The sequence below is a fragment of the Eleginops maclovinus genome, chromosome 2, assembly GCF_036324505.1.
Source record: "Eleginops maclovinus isolate JMC-PN-2008 ecotype Puerto Natales chromosome 2, JC_Emac_rtc_rv5, whole genome shotgun sequence".
Taxonomy (NCBI): Eukaryota; Metazoa; Chordata; class Actinopteri; order Perciformes; family Eleginopidae; genus Eleginops; species Eleginops maclovinus.
In genome coordinates, this window is record NC_086350.1 from 24,346,163 (window position 1) to 24,365,415 (window position 19,253).

The window sequence follows — 19,253 nt, forward strand, 5'->3', positions numbered from 1 at the left end:
AAATATATACATATGTGGAATACATTGAAAGTATTTAAATACACTGTACAGTAATTTAAATACTTTACACTGTTGAATGAGGAGGTATAGACAGATGCATATATTATGTATAGCAGATGTATATGGCAGATATGTATTTTTTGAGTCTGGTGGTCTTGGTCCGGATGCTGCGGTACCGTCTGCCAGACGGCAGCAGACAGGACAGATTGTTGCTGGGGTGATGGGGGTCCTTTAATATCCTACAGGCCTTCTTCCTACACCACTGGGTGTAGAGGTCCTCCATGGATGGCAGCTCCGTCCTGGTGATGTGCTGAGCAGTTTTCACCACCCTCTGTAGAGTCTTACGGTTGAGGGCGGTGCAACTGCCATACCAGGTGGTGATGCAGCCAGTCAGGATACTCTCGATGGTGCACCTGTAGAAGTTGCAGAGTATCCTGGAGTCCATGTTGAACTTCTGCAGCCTGCGGAGGAAGAAGAGCCGCTGTCGAGCCGTCTTGGATATGACCCTGGTGTGATGTGTCCATGTCAGGTCCTCACTGATGTTTACCCCGAGGAACCTGAAGCTGCTGACTCTCCACAGGAGTCCCGTCGATGGTGATGGGTGTGTGTGCCTCTCTCTGCCTCTTCCTGTAGTCCACAATCAGCTCCTTTGTTTTGCTGACGTTGAGATGGAGGTTGTTGTCCTGGCACCAAGATGTCAGGGCTCTGACCTCCTCTCTGTACGCCGTCTGTGATCAGGCCAATGACGGTCGTGTCGTCAGCAAACTTGATGATGGTGTTGGAACTGTGTGTGACCACGCAGTCGTGGGTGAACAGGGAGTAGAGGAGAGGGCTGATCACACAACGGGTTGCATGGATGTGTATGTGTGAGGGTGTTGAGATGTACAGTAACCGCATACTAAACCCAAAACCGGGTGCCTGCAGGAAGGAGCAGAGAACAGCACAGGCGAGAATTAGTGTGTCAGGGAGACTTTAAGTAGCTACAGGTTATCTGGCCCAGTTGCCCTGAGTTACTGCAATCAAGGTTAGACACCCCACAGCCACACCCTCTCCAGATAAACCCACAGGGGCATCACAATGTCAATGCATTTATTTCTCTTTTCAACAACATATTTTTTTGCATGAACATTTTGCCAATAGGCAGCCAATGCTCACACTCTGTCAACATATAGAAATGTAACTAAATATGTATCAGTAGGCATGTCTGCATTTCTTTATCTTTTCAGCTATCACTGATAAACTCAGATATGTTTTTGCGTAACATTTACAAAACACTGACCTCTAATTCTCACACTTAGTACAAATATAAAGGTTGAACTTATCAGTTTGTGCATGCATTTCTTCACATTCTCACACCTTTGAAATCACATACGCTACTATTGATGACAAACAATCATAACTACTTTCCATTGTCCACATCAGACTTTCAGTAATTTATTCACTAGCCTACATATTCAGTCAAGCACCTTTAGTTAGTGAGATACCTGGCACTGCATGGAGCTAACAGGAGAGCTGTATGCTGAAATATACTCACTTAGGTTCACTCGTATAGAATCTTTCAGATGTTCATCTGTCAGTCTTGTTCTGAACATAGATTTGATGACATTCATGTCAGAAAAGGAAGATTGACAGAGGTATGTACACCGCGTTCCAAATTATTATGCAAATGATATTTTTCCCAGATTTTCCTAAATAGTCGATGCAAATGACAGTCAGTATACTTTTCAAGTCATCAACCGTTAGAGTATAATTCGAATTTTATTGAACAACCCACCCAATGAAAACTCCAAATGCACTGTTCCAAATCATTATGCACAACAGAGTTTCAAAACATTGTATAGGTTGTAAAGAACTAAAAATGGTCATTTTGTTGAATTTGCAGGAGGTCATATTTACTGAAATCAAAAGCTATTTCAATCAAAAACGTCTTGACAGGCCAAGTTACATGTTAACATGGGACCCCTTCTTTGATATCACCTTCACAATTCGTGCATCCATTGAACTTGTGAGTTTTTGGAGAGTTTCCGTTTGAATTTCTTTGCAGGATGTCAGAATAGCCTCCCAGAGCTGCTGTGTTGATGTGAACTGCCTCCCAGCCTTATAGATCGTTTGCTTGAGGTTGCTCCAAAGGTTCTCAATATGATTGAGGTCAGGGGAATATGGGGGCCACACCATGAGTTTCTCTCCTTTTATGTCCATAGCAGCCAATGACACAGAGTTATTCTTTGCAGCATGAGATGGTGCATTGTCATGCATGAAGACGACTTTACTACGGAAGGCACGGTTCTTCTTTTTGTACCACGGAAGACAGTCAGAAACTATATACTTTGCCGAGGTCATTTTTACACCTTTAGGGACCCTAAAGGGACCTACCAGCTCTCTCCCCATGATTCCGGCCCAAAACATGACTCCGCCACCTCTTTGCTGACGTTGAAGCCTTGTTGTGACATGGTGGCCATCCACCACCCATCCACTACTCCATCCATCTGGACCATCCAGGGTTGCACGGCACTCATCAGTAAACAAGACTGTTTGAAAATGAGTCCTCGTGTATTTCTGAGCCCACTGCAACCGATTCTGCTTGTGAGCATTGTTTAGGGGTGGCCGAATAGTAGGTTTATGCACAACTGCAAACCTCTGGAGGATCCTACACCTTGAGGTTCGCTGTACTCCAGAGGCACCAGCGACTTCAAATACCTGTTGGCTGCTTTGTAATGGCTTTTTAGCAGCTGCTCTCCTAATCCGATGAATTTGTCTGGTGGAAACCTTCCTTATAACGCCTTTATCTGCACGAACCTGTCTCTGCTCTGAATCAGCCACGAATCTCTTCACAGTACGATGATCACGCATACGTTTTCGTGAAATATCTAATGTTTTCCACTTTGCATCGGGCAATAAATCCAGAGGGATGACCTCAGTCAGTGGTTACTGACACCAGCTTTTCAACAGGGATCTTCTGTTCCGTGAAGTAGTTCTTCACGGCATTGTAAATATCGACTTCCCTTGTTGTAGTTTTTAATGGAAATTCAGTGAAATCATCAAAAACCATGCGGATGAAAACAGCCAGCTGGGCTGTATTGCTCGCGTCAATAGATTCATCACTCTGAATTGAAAACCATTTATACCGGTTAAGGTCAGTTTCCAACTGTCTTCTCGCATCCACAGCCAGTGCAGACACTCTCCTTGCCATTGTATTTGCACCAGGTTGTACATCAGCAAAAGCAGACAAAATTTCTGTCTTACATTTCTGGTCCTCGAATAACGTTTCAGCCACCGCGGTCATGGCCTCCTTTACAACACTGCCATCTGTGAAGGCCTTTTTGTGTTTTGTCAGGATGTGCGCCACTTTAAACGAAGCCTCTGTACAAGCAGAAGCCTTCTGTGCTGGTCTGCTTAAAAGAGACTGCTGTCGTTGTAGCTGTGTTTTCAGCTCCGTTATCTTTTCTTTCCATAGATTGCTACCGGCTGGAAAGTCCTGTGAGACGGTGCACATGCGTTTTTACCGACTGCCAAGCTTACTCAGATCAAACAAACACACTTGTCCTACACTTGTGAAACAAAAGTCTATTTTTTAATTCTCGTGAAAAAAGTATGTTTTCCGCCTCTTTTTGTGGTCATGGTCGTTAGCCTGCTAACTTCACAAAACTAACCCAACGTCATTGCCGACATCACTGAATTTAGGAACTATGCCGGTATCACGGCCAATCAAATTAGACAGTCGCATAACTTTTTTAAAGTGATTGGCAAATAATAGCTTCATGTCAGAAGGGGCGGGATATGTGGGAATTCAATTCGATGGAAATTAGAATTGGCTTAACAAGAGACAAATGAAATGTGCATATTATGAAACTTTGTGTTTAAATGTAGACTATTTGGCGAGCTACTTTGAAGGGGGCGGCGAGTGACTGGTAGCTCGCGAGCGACGTGTTGGAGACCCCTGATCTAGTGCCTTCATTGACATTGAGCTAAAGGCATGATCGGAACTGAACAGGTTGAGGCCCTTCTTTCACTTGATGATTTATGGACTTCCTTTGTTACAGTTAGTATTGCAAAAAGTTCTGAGGCACTCATTAAAGGCATATGGTATCATGTTTTATCTTAAAGGGCACTGTTATGCACATTTTAAGGTTCATATTTTTATTTTGTACCTCTACTGTGAAAAATGTACAAGCTTTTATGTTTAAAAAGGTCTTAAAAAGGCTCAAACTGCCTGTGCTGGAGCACCTCTTTTCGCCCTCTGTCTGGAACCAGAGCCCAATCTGCTCTGATTGGTTCGATGTCCGGCTCTGTCGTGATTGGTCAACGGCTTAAAGATATCCCTCAATACAATGTACAATGTGTTGGAGCGCTAGCTGAAAGAAATAGTCATGTGTGGGAGAGAAAGTCCCTCTGGACGGATCTTTGGGATTCTAGCCTCTGCAGACCATTTACATGCACAAAAACTTATATAACACACTACAGAAAATGGAACCCATAAAAGCTACAAAAAAAATGTAGTGAGCTGGTAGCTGTAGAGGTGCCAGTTTTCCTCCTGAGCCACTGTCGAGGTGCTTTGAGCAAGGCACCAAACCCTGAAACTGCTCCCTGGCAGCCTCCCTTCTCTGCCACCTCTTCTGCATGTGTGTGGTTGTGTTAGTGCATGTACATCCTCCCTATGTGTAATGTGTATGTAAACACTACAGAGTGGGGAAAGAAATATCTTCTTCTTCTTCTTCTCCTTCTCCTTCTCCTTCTCCTTCTCCTTCTTCTTCTTCTTCTTCTCCTTCTCCTTCTCCTTCTCCTTCTTCTTCTTCTTCTCCTCCTTCTCCTTCTCCTTCTCCTTCTTCTTCTTCTTCTTCTTCTTCTTCTTCTTCTTCTTCTTCTTCTTCTTCTTCTTCTTCTTCTTCTTCTTCTTCTTCTTCTCCTTCTCCTTCTCCTTCTCCTTCTTCTTCTTCTTCTCCTCCTTCTCCTTCTCCTTCTCCTTCTCCAGCTCATAGTACTCATGTCTCAGTGCTGTCAAATATCCCTTTTTTATGAAAAGCTTGCATGAGGCTGTCCCGAGCACCATTTTGCAAGAACAAATGTGGACAAGTCCCTATGACTCAGGTTCTTTGGTAACTTTGTTCTTAGCTTGGGTGTTTTCCTTTGTTGGTGGACCACAGCACACTGGAAATCCCCTTCCTTTTACTCATAATCCTTGCCTCCATATATTCCTCAGTCTCCTGTTTGTCTTCACCCCCTGACTATTTTTAATGACCATTTAATGACAGCATCACTTGTATTGTTTTCACCTTGCGAGCTTGTGTGTGGCAGACAGAATTTTGAGAACCCCAGAGCAACTCCAACCATGCAATATGCGATCACGTTATTAAATTGAGATTGAAAGGAAAGTAGAGTTTGAAGATGGGTGTGATTGGGTCAAATGGGCTTGTCTGTGTGCCAGAATGATCAAGAAACTTTACAGGTAGGATAGGTTTTCCTTCTCTCTCTCTATTGACACGCAAATATTAAATCGGTTCTAGTACATAGTAAGTTTAGTCTCCACTTTGTAGTCTAATACATTAAAAAAAATGGAATTTCGACCAAATGAAAAGTTCCAAACTTAAATTCTAAGAGAAACTCTCTTGAGGCTAAAAGCATCCATCACTATTGGCTGGTTCATTCTCCATTGTAATTACCCTTGATTTCACCCGGGTGGGTTAGAGTAGATGTCATTGGACGGCTGCCGAGGGCTTTGAACTATCAACAATTTTGATGTTAGCGATGAGTTTGACTGAAATAATTACATGTCCACACCCATTGTGTAAACGTCGCTGAACCCACCTGAATAAGAAACTCGTACCTTTTTTTTGGTGATTGAACGTCTAGTTACACCTACCCAGCTACACTTTCTAATAAAGAAATGTGAATGTATGTCAAAACTAAACCAATGTTATGTGTAAACATTTTTACATTTTTACAAAACTAGACTAACATGTAGTGCAATGCAAACAAATATTTTCAAAAACAAAACCAGAAAAAGGGTTAGGTGTTCACAAAGGAATTTGCTTTGGTCAGTATATATTATACACGAACACAGTTGGATAAGATAAATTGTAAGATAATGACCAAAAAATAGAACAAATAAAGTATTCTAACATCAAGAATATAGAGAAATACTGAAACGAGATATTAGGGTACATAAACAAAGTTGATCATTTTAATGAGCTATTTCATTGGTTATTGGGACATGCAATGTGTGGATACTGTACCCAGCTGGTGACTGTGTGCCAGATGTCATATCTCACAGTCCTACTTTATTTACCCTTTTCATGAGTTTATCTTTAACCATAAAAATCTGGGAATTATTGCATCATTTCCTCTTTTCAATTTTCCTTCTCCCCCCTGACCCTCTCATCAATCTCTCCCACCTTATACTTTTCTTTCCTTGATACAAACTTTTCTTTTCTTTATCTGTTTGCAGTATATACCCATTAGTAAAGGTTAAACATTCCTTTCTGTTCTCTGATCTGACAGTGGGCAGAGGAAGGTTGATGAGTCATGTCCGGTAGGCTAAAATAACAAATAGCTCCACTAGCTCTCACTGTTGTCCCCTGTTCTGTGATAAAGACAAGCCAAAAGATTATTCCATCCAGTCAAACCGGGATGAACTGCCGCATCAGCGTGGCTACTGTGAATCCAATTGAGTATTGTATTAGGTCTATGAACCCAATGATTATGAATGTAGATTTATATCTGATACTGTTTCTTATGCTGTCTCGATTGTAGCAACCGTGTGGTGCTGTCTGAAAATAGATGTGGTTACTAGCTAGCTAACGTGGTAGCAAGTCATTACAGACTACTCAATTAACCTAATGAAATAAACGCTGGCTTCTTTTCGACATCAGTTTAGGTGTACGTGTTTTAAATAGTGAAAGAAAAACACACTTGTTTGCTGTGTGCTGTGTATCCCAGAGAAATCGTAGTCGCAACTTAACGGGCCACTTTCATTTTGACCGTAATGAGTCCATACTTTGCATTTGACGCACTTGTGTATTTACATTGGCTATTTTGAGTAAATAAGTATACAAATTGTGACACAGCACAAGTGTAGTTTCTGTCTACATTTCCCCCATGTGAATAATCAGCATTTTAAAGCTGCCGTTGAGCAGAGTCAGTGAGTTCCCGGCCCTCGGGATCTGCTGAGGCCAGCCCTACATCAGAGCTTATTCAACCCCGGCTACAGGTGTGCTGCCCTGCCAGCTCCCAGAGGACGGCAAAAGCTCCAAACACACCAAAACACAACCTTCAAAAAGACTGCGTGTCATCAGCATTAATTCCTGGACACTGAGGAATCAGCAGAGTACTCTGTCATCTGAACCTGACTTTGACAATCAGAGACCCAATGGGAGAGAGAGTGGCCAGTAAAATGCACACTGTCATTCATACCTTCTCATTATATCCCTGAGTCATAGAGGAAACCCGGAGCTGAGCTCACCGACACAGACATTCTGCACTGTTTGGTCGTGACTATGAACATTTGTTTTAATTTAGTAGCTTAAAGTTACCACATCACTGTTTGTGTTATGTAATCTGTTTTCATATAGTCCTGACTACCCTGGAGATAAGTCGGCTTTGCTGTGTCTTAAAAAAGACTTGAGTTACACCTGGAATTGTCTTACTTTCTCTACACCTAGCTATGTTGTACTCTGCGTACAGCATGTTGTAGTACAGTACAAGTTAGTAAAATATTTAATGAGATTTGTGCGTGTGGTGACCTGCTTGTTGAAGAGTAAGGGTTTCTGACTCAACGTTTCCTACTTCTAAAGTTCATGAAAAAGGCAAAAACAGTTGCAGTATATAGAGCAACACTTGCCCTATGTAGAAATACTTTATTGTTAGTAATGCAAGGTTATCTATATATTCTTCATATATTTTGAGAGGTTTGGACTAGAGGACCGATGAAGTGGATGTGAAGAACACTACAGACCAAGACAAGGATCCACTGATGGTGTAACTAGAAACCATCTTGCTATTGGATCACACCTGCTTCAATGCCAAATCTGGTGTGTGTGTGTGTGTGTGTGTGTGTGTGTGTGTGTGTGTGTGTGTGTGTGTGTGTGTGTGTGTGTGTGTGTGTGTGTGTGTGTGTGTGTGTGTGTGTGTGTGTGTGTGTGTGTGTGTGTGTGTGTGTGTGTGTGTGTGTGTGTGTGTGTGTGTGTGTGTGTGTGTGTGTGTGTGTGTGTGTGTGTGTGTTCTTTGGTAGTCTTGTTTGATTTTCTGACAGCATTCAAAGGTAAGCCTATGATCCTCTCTTAATAATTCCAAAGACAACATTACGACTTAAGCTTTCAAACTGCTTTTTTGTTACTGTTTTGAAGATAAAATCAATACAAATCTATAAAGATGGCGCATGTAGTTTGCCCTACCACTTCAGAAAAGCATTTGTATTCTCATACCAGTGGTGGCAGTTTTTAAACAACAACCTGTGCAACAAAAAGCTGATGGAGGCAGATTTAATGACTTAAGCATTTATAGCAGTTCCTCTGATGTCAAGCCAGTTTCTGTTGAATTAAAATGAGTTATCACTTCTTGCATTGTTAAAGCTATGACTCCATTTTAAAGTAAGGGCAGACTTCTCTTTCAGTTTAAACTTCTATCAACGTGAGGTGGGTTTGCATGCAACCCTTTGTGTTACCCTCTAACAATGCAACAATCACAACATCTTCACTCTGTGATTCTTTTCTTTTCTGTCCGGAGGAAAGATATTGTAGGTTTGGAATTTATCTCTCAAAAAGGAAACAGTATTTCTACCGATGGACACATATCGACCTCTGCACAGTATATGCCCTCAATAACCCTATTAAAGAATATACTCTAGCTTGATACTCCATACAAGACAGAAGTTGTGCCTCTCTTACTGCTAGATCTTTCATAATCTGCCATGAACCTCAGGTCAGGTCATTTCTATAGCCCCACAACCTTTGGTGCACTTCGATGAAATCACCACCCGTCTCCAAAGTGTCTCATGTACTCTACCACTGCTTTTCCCATCCACCTCATTATGTCCATCAGCCTTTTTCTCCGTGGCCTTCCGTCACCTCTTCCTTACATGGTGGTGTTTCCTAGAGACCCGTGTGTTCTTGTTATTGTCCAAACCACTGTAACTTTCGCAGTTAGCAGTTTCTGTCAGTGGTTAAAGAAGCCCTGCCAGTGTCTGTGAAACTGTGAACCTAGACTCCTCATACTACGATACGACGATACTTTATTATTACTAAAAGTAAAGACAGGAAACAAGGTAACACATATTTAATGTAACAATAGATAAGTCAAAATGTTTAAGACCCTTTGATTTGTGTTTGTTCTGGGATTAAACTCAAACATTTCATTTTAGGATTAACTGGTGCACAAAAGAGTGCTTTAGTATAACCTTTTTTTCAATTTTAGTACCGTGAATCTCTGATTTAACGCTAACAATTCCAGTGATTTGCTCAAAGGGTTGACCCCCAATCTTTGAGCAGGTTTTTCATTGGTGGATCAGTTTTTGCTCTAAAGCGATGGACAAACACTAATGCAGTGTGGCATTGCAGTACTCTGGCACAATCACAAATGTAAAAATCTGAAGAAGAATTTCTCTACTCGCCCCAAAGAACCCAACGTGGAGTTTTTTTGCTTTCCTTTTTTAATAAAGAATGTATCAGTGGCATGGTGGTTCAGGGGCCATAATGTGGGTTTAAATTATTTGGCTCCAGGGTGTGTTTCCTAATGTGTTCCGGAAAAGACTTAGTCCCCCTGTGACCCTGTACGGTGTAAGTGACCATGAACAGTTATTAAATGCATGGGACATTGAGATATTGTTTTATCAGTTACTTAAATGATTATTTGTACTTTTTAGACTCTTCCTAGAAGTTCTTTAAAGAGCATCTAGACTGTGTGAAAATCAAACACACAAAGTGGCGGCTTCAGACGAGGAGTACCTGCACAGGGCTTAGAGCCAGCAATAAATCACGCAAATGCACACAAACACGCATATATCGTCATTCAGACCTTCTCATTACAGCTCTGACTCATACAGAAACTCTGCAGGTGAGCTAGTACATCCGTAGTGTGTTTGTGTGTGACTATTTTGCCTCAATAAAAACATAATACTTCCTATCATTTCAAAGTTAAATATGATGCGTATCATCTGGCTTTCCTCTGAGACAAACATGGAGTTTCTAAAAGAGGTTTCATTTGACATTTGTAGATTCAAAATCAGTAAACACATTTTATACCTGACCAATTTCCAGTCTTTATTTATTTCAGAATGTTAAACATGTTCTTATCCAGTTAGTGTTTGGGTGGCAAACTGGAGACATGCTGTGACACGTCCGTGTTTTGAAGTTGGCATTTGGAAGGGAACCTCTCCTTAACCGATGTCTGACAGTGATTGAGATGGATCGGAGGGGGGGGAAGGAAGGAGGGAGAGACATGAGGGAGAGAGCCATGGGCCATAAGAGGTGTGGGGGGGGGGAGGTGTGTCTGGGAAATGGAGTCACTTTAACATCAAAGATAACCCTATTCAGGACTCTGCAGAGACCTCGCATTAGTCCGGGAGACACTCTACTTTATCATTGGCTCTTCCTGTTTGGCAGAAGCCTTATCCTTCTAAGGTTGTGTTAAACACAGATACGCACTGTAACAAATTACAAGTCAACATCACCTCATGGCCTCCCACATGACGCAAACCTGCACACTTCGACCTCACACTGCTCCAGGTTAATGACATACTAATTGCACCAAGCTCTTTGGAAAACCTTTGATTCTACTAGTGTGAACTCTGATCGATTAACACGCTAGTTGTCAGCCTTACATTATTAGCATGGACTGCAAATCTCAGGACTTACTGTACAATCTTTAGGAGAGCATTAATAATAAATATCAAGATGATTGAAAACCAGACCTAAATAGCTACTAATGCAGCTTTCAAAGTTTCCTACCTGAGTGAACAAATTGATTGAAGTAAGAGATGCGATGATTAATATTTGTGGCCCATTGGAAGCATTAGTGAGTAGCTAGAGGAAAAATAGTGACATATGATAAACTTATAAAGTTGTTTAGGCGAACTTGTTAGCAAAATAACATTTGATTTATACTCTCAGCTGATTCAGAGCAATGTTCAATTGACTGCTTTCATAACGGGTAAAAATGATGTCTCTTGAGATGCTAAAGGCCCTACTCTGTTCAGAAACTTCTAATTTTGTCTATTTTTTACTTGGAAGTATTGTACAAGAGATTTTACTTGTTTTGTACTGCCTTCTGTGGGAGCAGATCAGGTCAGAACATTAAAAGAGTGATCCACAGTATACTAAAACGCTCAATGGGGATTCTACAAGTGTGTGGTATTATTTGTTTGATTTGTCAACTCTTTAAAATGCAGTCCTTCAAATACTTTTTAAAAACATTATTTTTGAAAGATTATTCCAACAATGTAATACTGATCCTATTGCATTTTCTGACTCATGGTGGACAGGATAAAAATTGATACAGCAGACCCAGAACCATATTGTTTTTATTCCATACGCATTCTTCTTTTTTGTCCATACCTACATCACCGACTTGCAACATTTCAATTATAAATGTATAAAGAGAACTGGATCAACGTTGGGCGGATGGGTCTGTTCCAAAGAGAGTTGATCAGTAGAGCCTAAAGCAAAAATGTGGAATCTTCATAACAAAAATACCCAGATATTCCCTGGATGTTGAAAATCTTCCATTCGTCTCTGGCATCCACTGGGCCCATAGAGCATGAGAATTGTAGTTTTCCTTGAACTCCCCTTTCCTATTGCAATGACACATCCATTCTCTGCTAAGTCAAATGAATGGAAAGGTAAAATAACTCTTGATTCACATAAATCAAAAGGTTTCGCTAATTGACAAATGTCTCTTCCCATATTTAAGTGTGTGGGAAAAAGTAATTTTGGGCCAAATGCTATCCGTTGACAAGGAAGTTGCTATACCACCGTTCAACAACTACCAAAATTTGCTTCAACGGCCGCCGCACTTCCTGGGAACTTTATTTCACTAGGATATTTCATTAATTATTTCTAGTTGCAGTTGCGTATCCTGAGGAAACATGTGTTGGTCTCTCTTTCAGAACAGAGTCAACAACACAAAGCCACACCACCAACCCAAGTCAGCGGAGGTAAAGAAAAAGAAAATGTGTCACCACCTTCAGAAGAAAAGACAGCAGGTGAGTAAGTGTATGCTATGCCTGTACAGTACATGTGTACTCAAACCTTTACTTCCATTTTTTGGGTGTGGTAGGAATACATTAGTGCAAGCAACAGGTCTAAACCGCACATCCATATATCTTAGCCTGACTGGTGAATTGTTCCAGCTAATGCAGGAAGAAAGATGTCACTGGCAGTAAATCACTATCGATTCAGCAGGTTCAATGTAGGGCAGATTTGCATGAAGAACCCTGACAAGTACGAGCCTGCTTAACAGTAAATTAAATCCAAATTCTGTTACAAGATAATCCTCAGTTATAGTTTAACTAAATTGTGTGTCTTCGGTTACCGGAAAGATGCAAGACCTTAAACAATACCGGAAGCCAGAGAAGCTTTATCCTACATCAGAAAATAAACCTTCTAGTAAGTATATCCAATAGTACCGTCCTTGTAATCATATCTTTTGTAATCATTATTTTATTTTCACAGCATTTGGATAGACCGCAGTAAGTGTGAGTGGTTTATGTTTGTGGTTTTTTTTTACTTTGCTCACATTGTATGCTGCCATTAAGCAACATGATTTAATAAAAATTGTGCAATCTCAATAAATCAATAAATGTATATAGCCTGATATAGAAAATGGCCATTTATTTGAGCTTGTTCAGAGACAGCGGCAATTTGAGTGTTTAGCAACTGATGAGCAGAACTCAAAGTTGTCCTCTTACCAAGTACTTTGAATTTTATATATGGTTCTTGTCTCAAACATATTTTAATCTCTTAACAAATAAACATTAAACTGACAGAATTAAACAGACTTTGCTGTAACATTTGCTGAGGCAGCTTTGAGCTTGTGTGCACCACAAGCCTGGAACAAGCTGCCTGGAAATCTGAGGTCCGTCCCAACCCTGGGTTCTTTTAAATCAAGGTTAAAAACCTTTTCTTTTTAATGCTGCCTATCCTATTCGTTCCTTTTCATTGCACTTTTAGCTCAAACCCTTCATTTATTCCTTTTTTTTTTAAAGGGTGTGTTAAATGCCTATCTAAAGCACTTTGAATTGCCTCTGTGTCTTAAAATGTGCTGTGCAAATAAACTTACCTTGAACCTTAACATTTTAAATGTAAATGGGTCTTCCCCCCTGTGGGATGAATAAAGGACTTCTGATTTATAATCAGAAAACACACGCCAATTATAATGTAATAAGCTTGTGTTGCTTTAACAAATTGTATACTGTAAGCTACTCATCCCCAGGAAAATGACCACATTTAGGTAAAAGCACTAATTACTCTTGCTCTAGAAAGCAAATGGACAAAAAAAGGTAGTATAATTATTACAATGTTAGATTAGTCAAAGATTTGCCATGATTTTAAAATGTTAAAGCAATTTTCAATTCCTCATGCAAAGTAAAAATACATCCCATATCGTTTGAAAGTCTTGCTCTCCTTACTGAACACGGGATACAGTTTCAGTGTGTGCACACAAACAGGGACGCTACATTGGATAAGGGGGTCTTTGTGTTCTCAGCTTGCCTAAACTGGCACATTCTGCCCCCTGAGTAAACATGCGGAGCCACTGATAACATTAATTTGTGTATAACAAGGACACATTCACACACCAGAACACACATGCATACACAAAGGCCTTTCCCTCTGTAATGGAATGATTAACTGATTTTGTGACTCCAACATGCCGCTGCTTACAGTATCACCACATATTGTCCCCGGGATTCTGAGGGATCCTCAGGCCCTGGATGTTTGCAAGACGTGTGATTATCATAAGAGGGAGTTTTGCATTTTCATGCACTCCTACATGACATTTTCTTTAGTAATAATAATAATTAATTGCGGTTATTTTTGACTGATATTACAATTGAGATATGAGCTACAATATTAAGGGAGCGACCACTTTTAAAGCGTTATTCACTTTTTCTTTTTAAATATGATAAAATGATCAGGCTGTCATTTATTGATTGATTGATTTAATGTCTGTTATTATAATACCTTTTTTAAAGGATCTGTAACAAACAAGGATTTTTTTATTAAATCTGTCCATTACCGTTCGTTGGATGGGACTGGCACTGTCTGTGATTTGGATATTCTTTTTGTCCATTTTGCAATTCTGATCCAATTTAAATTAATTGTGAAGCCCTAATGTGACATGTTCTGTGCTCGTAACACCAGAAGGAAGCCTTTGATGATTTTTATGATGTAAAAACAAAAATAACCTAATTTATTTCCTGCCACATTTATGATATCGGTTCCCTTTTTTACCCACAGACTCAGTAACTGGAGCCAAAAACCTGCTGAGCAGGATGATGCGCGTGGCCCAGCGGTACCTGTTGGACCCCAGGGGCCGACAGAAGGTGGAAGAGAAGACTTCTCTAACACAGACCAAGCCCAGACAGCGCGGTTCTACACTCGGACGAGTTTTCAAGAGTCGAACCTCGGCTTCACTAACACCAGCTCAGGTAAAGCCTCTTCATACAGATTTCTGTTTTCACTTTAAATCTTTGCCAATTGTATCAAACATATTCTATTGCTATCTCTTAGAAAAGTTGACTGTGTTTCAGGTTTAACTTTGGAAATATATTTTTGTGTGGGAACTATCCAATCATATGAAAGATGTATAATGATTATGTATCTCTATGATGGTATTATAGAGATCACTGTGTTGCAAAAAGACCGCACCTTAAATAACATACATTTAGTCTCACCATAAACCTTTGTGTGTCACATTCTTTATGTCGTATATTCTTCTCTTTCCACTCTCAAAGAAATAGAATTGACATTTGCACATTTTCTTGCCTATGCTTGATGACAATATTGGTATTACTCTCATCTCTCTACACTCAATACAAGGTTACAGGCAAAGGGTTGCTAAGCTTAGTTTAGGATAAAGATGTTGAAAAGCAAGGCGAAAAGAATTGAAGTAAAAAAGCTTTTTTCTTCCCATCCCAGACCAATGGAAGTCAATGATTTGGGTTTGGAAATACTGTTTTCATTCATTCCATAAATACTGTTGTTATGTTGTGATTCATGTTTGGATTATAGGTGATACTTGTAGGCAGACTTTGCTAGTTTTGGTCACAGCTAGCTAGGCGGTTTCCTTAAGCTGCCTTCACTTGATACGCAGTTTGCTCTTGCTCACCACCAGATTGGACGCAGAGCTTTGCCAGCTAGTTTAGTTTCTATGGTTACCATACCCTGCTAGCTTGCGCCTCTTCAAACAGCTGTTACATCTGATTGGTTGCGTGTCGTAAGGTCAGCGAGGTCATAGCCGAAACAATGTGAGCTTTGAGCGGAGTGCCTTGAGAAAATGTTAGGGGTTCGCACAGGAAACACCTTTGCAAAGCTAATAATTCAAAAGCAGTTTAAGCTAGCCAGCGACTGGCTATAGAAGATAGTTGTCAGACCGATGTAAGCCAGATGGTATTGATTCTTTCTTGGACTTGCTGCAAAAACAGGAGTAATAGTACTTCCCAAAATATTGAACAAGTCCTTTAACAAACTACAATACTCATTTCCTTGTGTACCATGTGTCACTTGTTGGTGCTCACCTCTTTGTTCCATGAGTCATTTTTGTCGCGTACCTGTGATTGGCACAGCTGGGTAATGATATATCATCATACCTTTAGAATTATATTCCACTTGCTATTACATGTGTCAGGAAGAAACAACAGAGCAGGTTCCCTTCTCATTGCCCTCGTGCATAACACCTAGCACTTTGACTGCCCGTACAATAAAGCTCTTGATGTTGATTCATAGTTTAACAATGTATAAAATGCAGTCAGGTATTCTTACACTAAGCTAATGTTGGTTCCACTGCCTCCCATTTGAAGAATCACATGAACTCCCTTCCCTTGACAATACATGGTTTTATTCAGCCTTTAAATACATCATGACACACTGAGAGCGAGCAGTCCGTTTGTCTGACATTTCTTGTCCTTTGTTTGAGACTTCCGGAAACTTCATTCAGAAGCCAAATCCTGAACCACACTGGGCACAAAGGCTCAATAAGTTGGCATCCAATGTATAAAAGTTTTGACACAACCTGGATTATGTCTGTTCTTACTGTGTTGGGTTTTCATAATATTTAGTAACACGTTGTGTTTTTTCCTACTGCCAGCACAGTAGCAGCACTTCAGAAGGTAGAGGTCAGCAGAGGTGTAAAGTAACCAAGTACATTTACTCAAGTGCTGTACTTCAGTACAATTTTGAGGTACTTGTACTTTATTTGAGTATTTCCATTGTATGTTACTTTGTACTTCTACTCCAATATAATTCAGAGGTTAATAGTGTACTTTTACTCCACTACATGTATTTAATCCCTTTAGTTACTTTACAGATCTGGATTAATGATGGTAAATATAATCAGCCCTTAAATCAGACTGTAGTTCACCTGGAGTAAATTCAGCAGCTACCCTGCAGTATACAAAGCCATTCAAACTAGCTGCACCTTTACCAGCTCTGAGAACACTTTAATGATCAATAATTATAAAACATATCAGAGATATTATTCTGAAATGCACCAATCAAACAATGACTACTTTTACTGTCGCTACTTTAAGTACATTTAGATGAGAGTACTTTCTACTTTCACTGGAGGAACATTTTGAATGCAGGACTTTTACTGTGACAGAGTATTCCTACACTCTGGTACTTCTACTTTTACTCAAGTACAAGATCTGAGTACTTCACACATCTCTGGAGGTCAGTTTGACAGTGTATAAGGGAAATATGCAGAGGTGAAGGAGTATTCAGATTATTTACTTGATTAAAAGTACTAATACTACACTAACATTAGATGTACTAAAGTATATTTAAGTATCAAAAGTAAAATGACTGATTGTGCAAGATGGCTCTTCTAAAAGTGTTCTACTATTATAGAATATTACATTATTCAGTGTTATGTCAGAACACAAATATGACGAGTTTAATAATTCTTTAATATGTCATTTTGGGGCAAATTATGGTTAATTTGTATACTACTGAGTAGATAAGAAGTGTGTATGTAGTTATCATCATACTACGTTATTTCACTTTGTGATGAAGTAGAGTAGAAGTCAAAAGTAGCGTAACAAGGAAATACTTATATAAAGTACAAGTACCCTAAAACTATACTGAAGTACATTACTTGAGTTAATGTTCCTTTACACCACAGAAAATATGTTATAATCTAAATACTCAAATATCTCCCCCAAAAAATACAGTAAAATGTCACGCAAAATGTTCTTCCTGTGACCCAGAATAGTTTGGGTTTTATTGAGGGAAGAAATCCTCCTACGCTGCCATCTGTTACGTCACATTGATATATAGCTCCAGAGAACCTCCGTTCTAAATGATTGGAAAATGTGATGGAACGTTGCCCAGGGGATTTTCTTGGGATAGGAATACATCTTCCATCATTATTTGACAGCGACTACAGCTATCACTGTTATGTTTCTGGCCCAAATGTTTAGCATTTTCCCGATCTTTAACTCTTTCTTCCCTAGTAAATTGAACTTGTAACTGGTATTTTGTTCTTTAAGTTCATACATATTTATTTAACCTTGTGTATGGATGGCCATTTTGTTTCAGTCATGATAGCCACATGGCATTTACTAAACCATTGTATGGATTACCATGAAAGCTTCATACAGACATTCACTCTCCCTTGAGGATCAAGCCAACTGACTTTGGCAATCCCCTGTCTTTTCCTCTAGCCCAATAAGAAGGTCAATATTTGAACTTGTCCAATAGTTTTGGTTTTTGACCTAATACCTGAAGATAGAGAATATATATTCGATTACTCCTGAGCTGTAATGTGTTAAGTACTATTAAGCAAACATTAGCCTGCTAACACGCCAAACTTTAACTATGATGAACATGCTAGTATTGTCATTGTAAGCATGTTAGCCTTCTAGCCCCATCTTTATACTCAAAATGCTGCAACCTCAGCTGTAGACTCTTAAGCTTAACATAAGTGATCACCCTACACCACAATGTAAGGTGCAGAGCCTCTCTGTAAAAATATGTAGTTAGTTTTGTTTATGCGCCATTCATAAAGCTGTTTTCTGATTGGTTGCACATCAAACTTTGGACTGTGTTTAGAGCACTTTGCGACAATTTTGAGTACTTCCGCCTAGTCGGGCATCTGAACCGAGATGGCAAACTGTTTATTGCTTACACATTGTTGATGGCAGCAGCAGCAGCAGCAGATTACAGTCTCACTTTTTCTATTCTTGCCTTTTAAAATAAAAGCCCTAGACATATGCACTTGTTAATGATAACTAGAGGGAAATAAATCATCAGTAGGAATAGTAATGAAAATACATTATGATTCAAACTTTTCGTAGAAAGCATCTGATTGAAAGTAAACAGGCATAGCCTGGAGTGCCTGTTTACACACTCACACACTGGGCTACATTCAAAGCCTGATGAAAACACATCCTTTCATCAGTTCATTGTTGATGCTGGTTCACCACACAGACTAATGAGGGTGGGCACTGTGGCTCTGGAGCAAGAGGAGCCATATCCCTCTTTACTGTGATGAAGCACCCTATCATCATATATCTATTTCTCTTCTTTCAGATGAAAGCCAAGAGGCAGAGCCAACACAGAGGAGCGGCTCAGAAGCCAGATGTACAGGGGGGCAGTGGTGATGTCACCGTGGCCCCTGTCACTGTGACAGATACAGCTGGAAAATCTGACAGGTGAGGACAGGAGGTTAAAGATGGCTAACAAACATGACATGCCTGCACTCATATGCTGCAGCTCTGTTTGTTTTTGACCTCTTACTGTGTGTAAGGGCACTGCCTTATGCATGGCCAGCTGTGCACCTCTGAGTGCAAATCTAGCATTATACTGCTGGAAATGCACCAAAAAATAGTTCTCATCATTTTATTCTGCTTATGAGTTAGTCTTGCATATTTGGGTAAGTTTGCAATACTTCATTGAAAGTTGGCAGACAAATGAGTTTGCACATTCATAAAATAAATAGTCATTTAAAGTGAGCAAGACACTGAGGTGAAGTCCAAAACTTACTCTCTTTTTTTGTGATTTTAATGTGCACAGTAAGAACCTTTTTAATTACAAGTCATTGTCTTC

General features: G+C 39.9%; 1 protein-coding gene across 1 annotated transcript in view; it reads left to right on the forward strand.

Annotated features, from left to right (window-relative positions):
* si:ch211-266k8.4 (uncharacterized) overlaps positions 1–19,253 on the forward strand; it is an 88,266-nt gene that overhangs the window by 45,729 nt on the left and 23,284 nt on the right. The window contains exons 11-13 of the mRNA XM_063910633.1: positions 12,095–12,190; positions 14,445–14,635; positions 18,738–18,859. Of these exons, the coding sequence (XP_063766703.1) occupies positions 12,095–12,190; positions 14,445–14,635; positions 18,738–18,859 (409 nt within the window). The remainder of the gene's footprint in view (positions 1–12,094; positions 12,191–14,444; positions 14,636–18,737; positions 18,860–19,253) is intronic.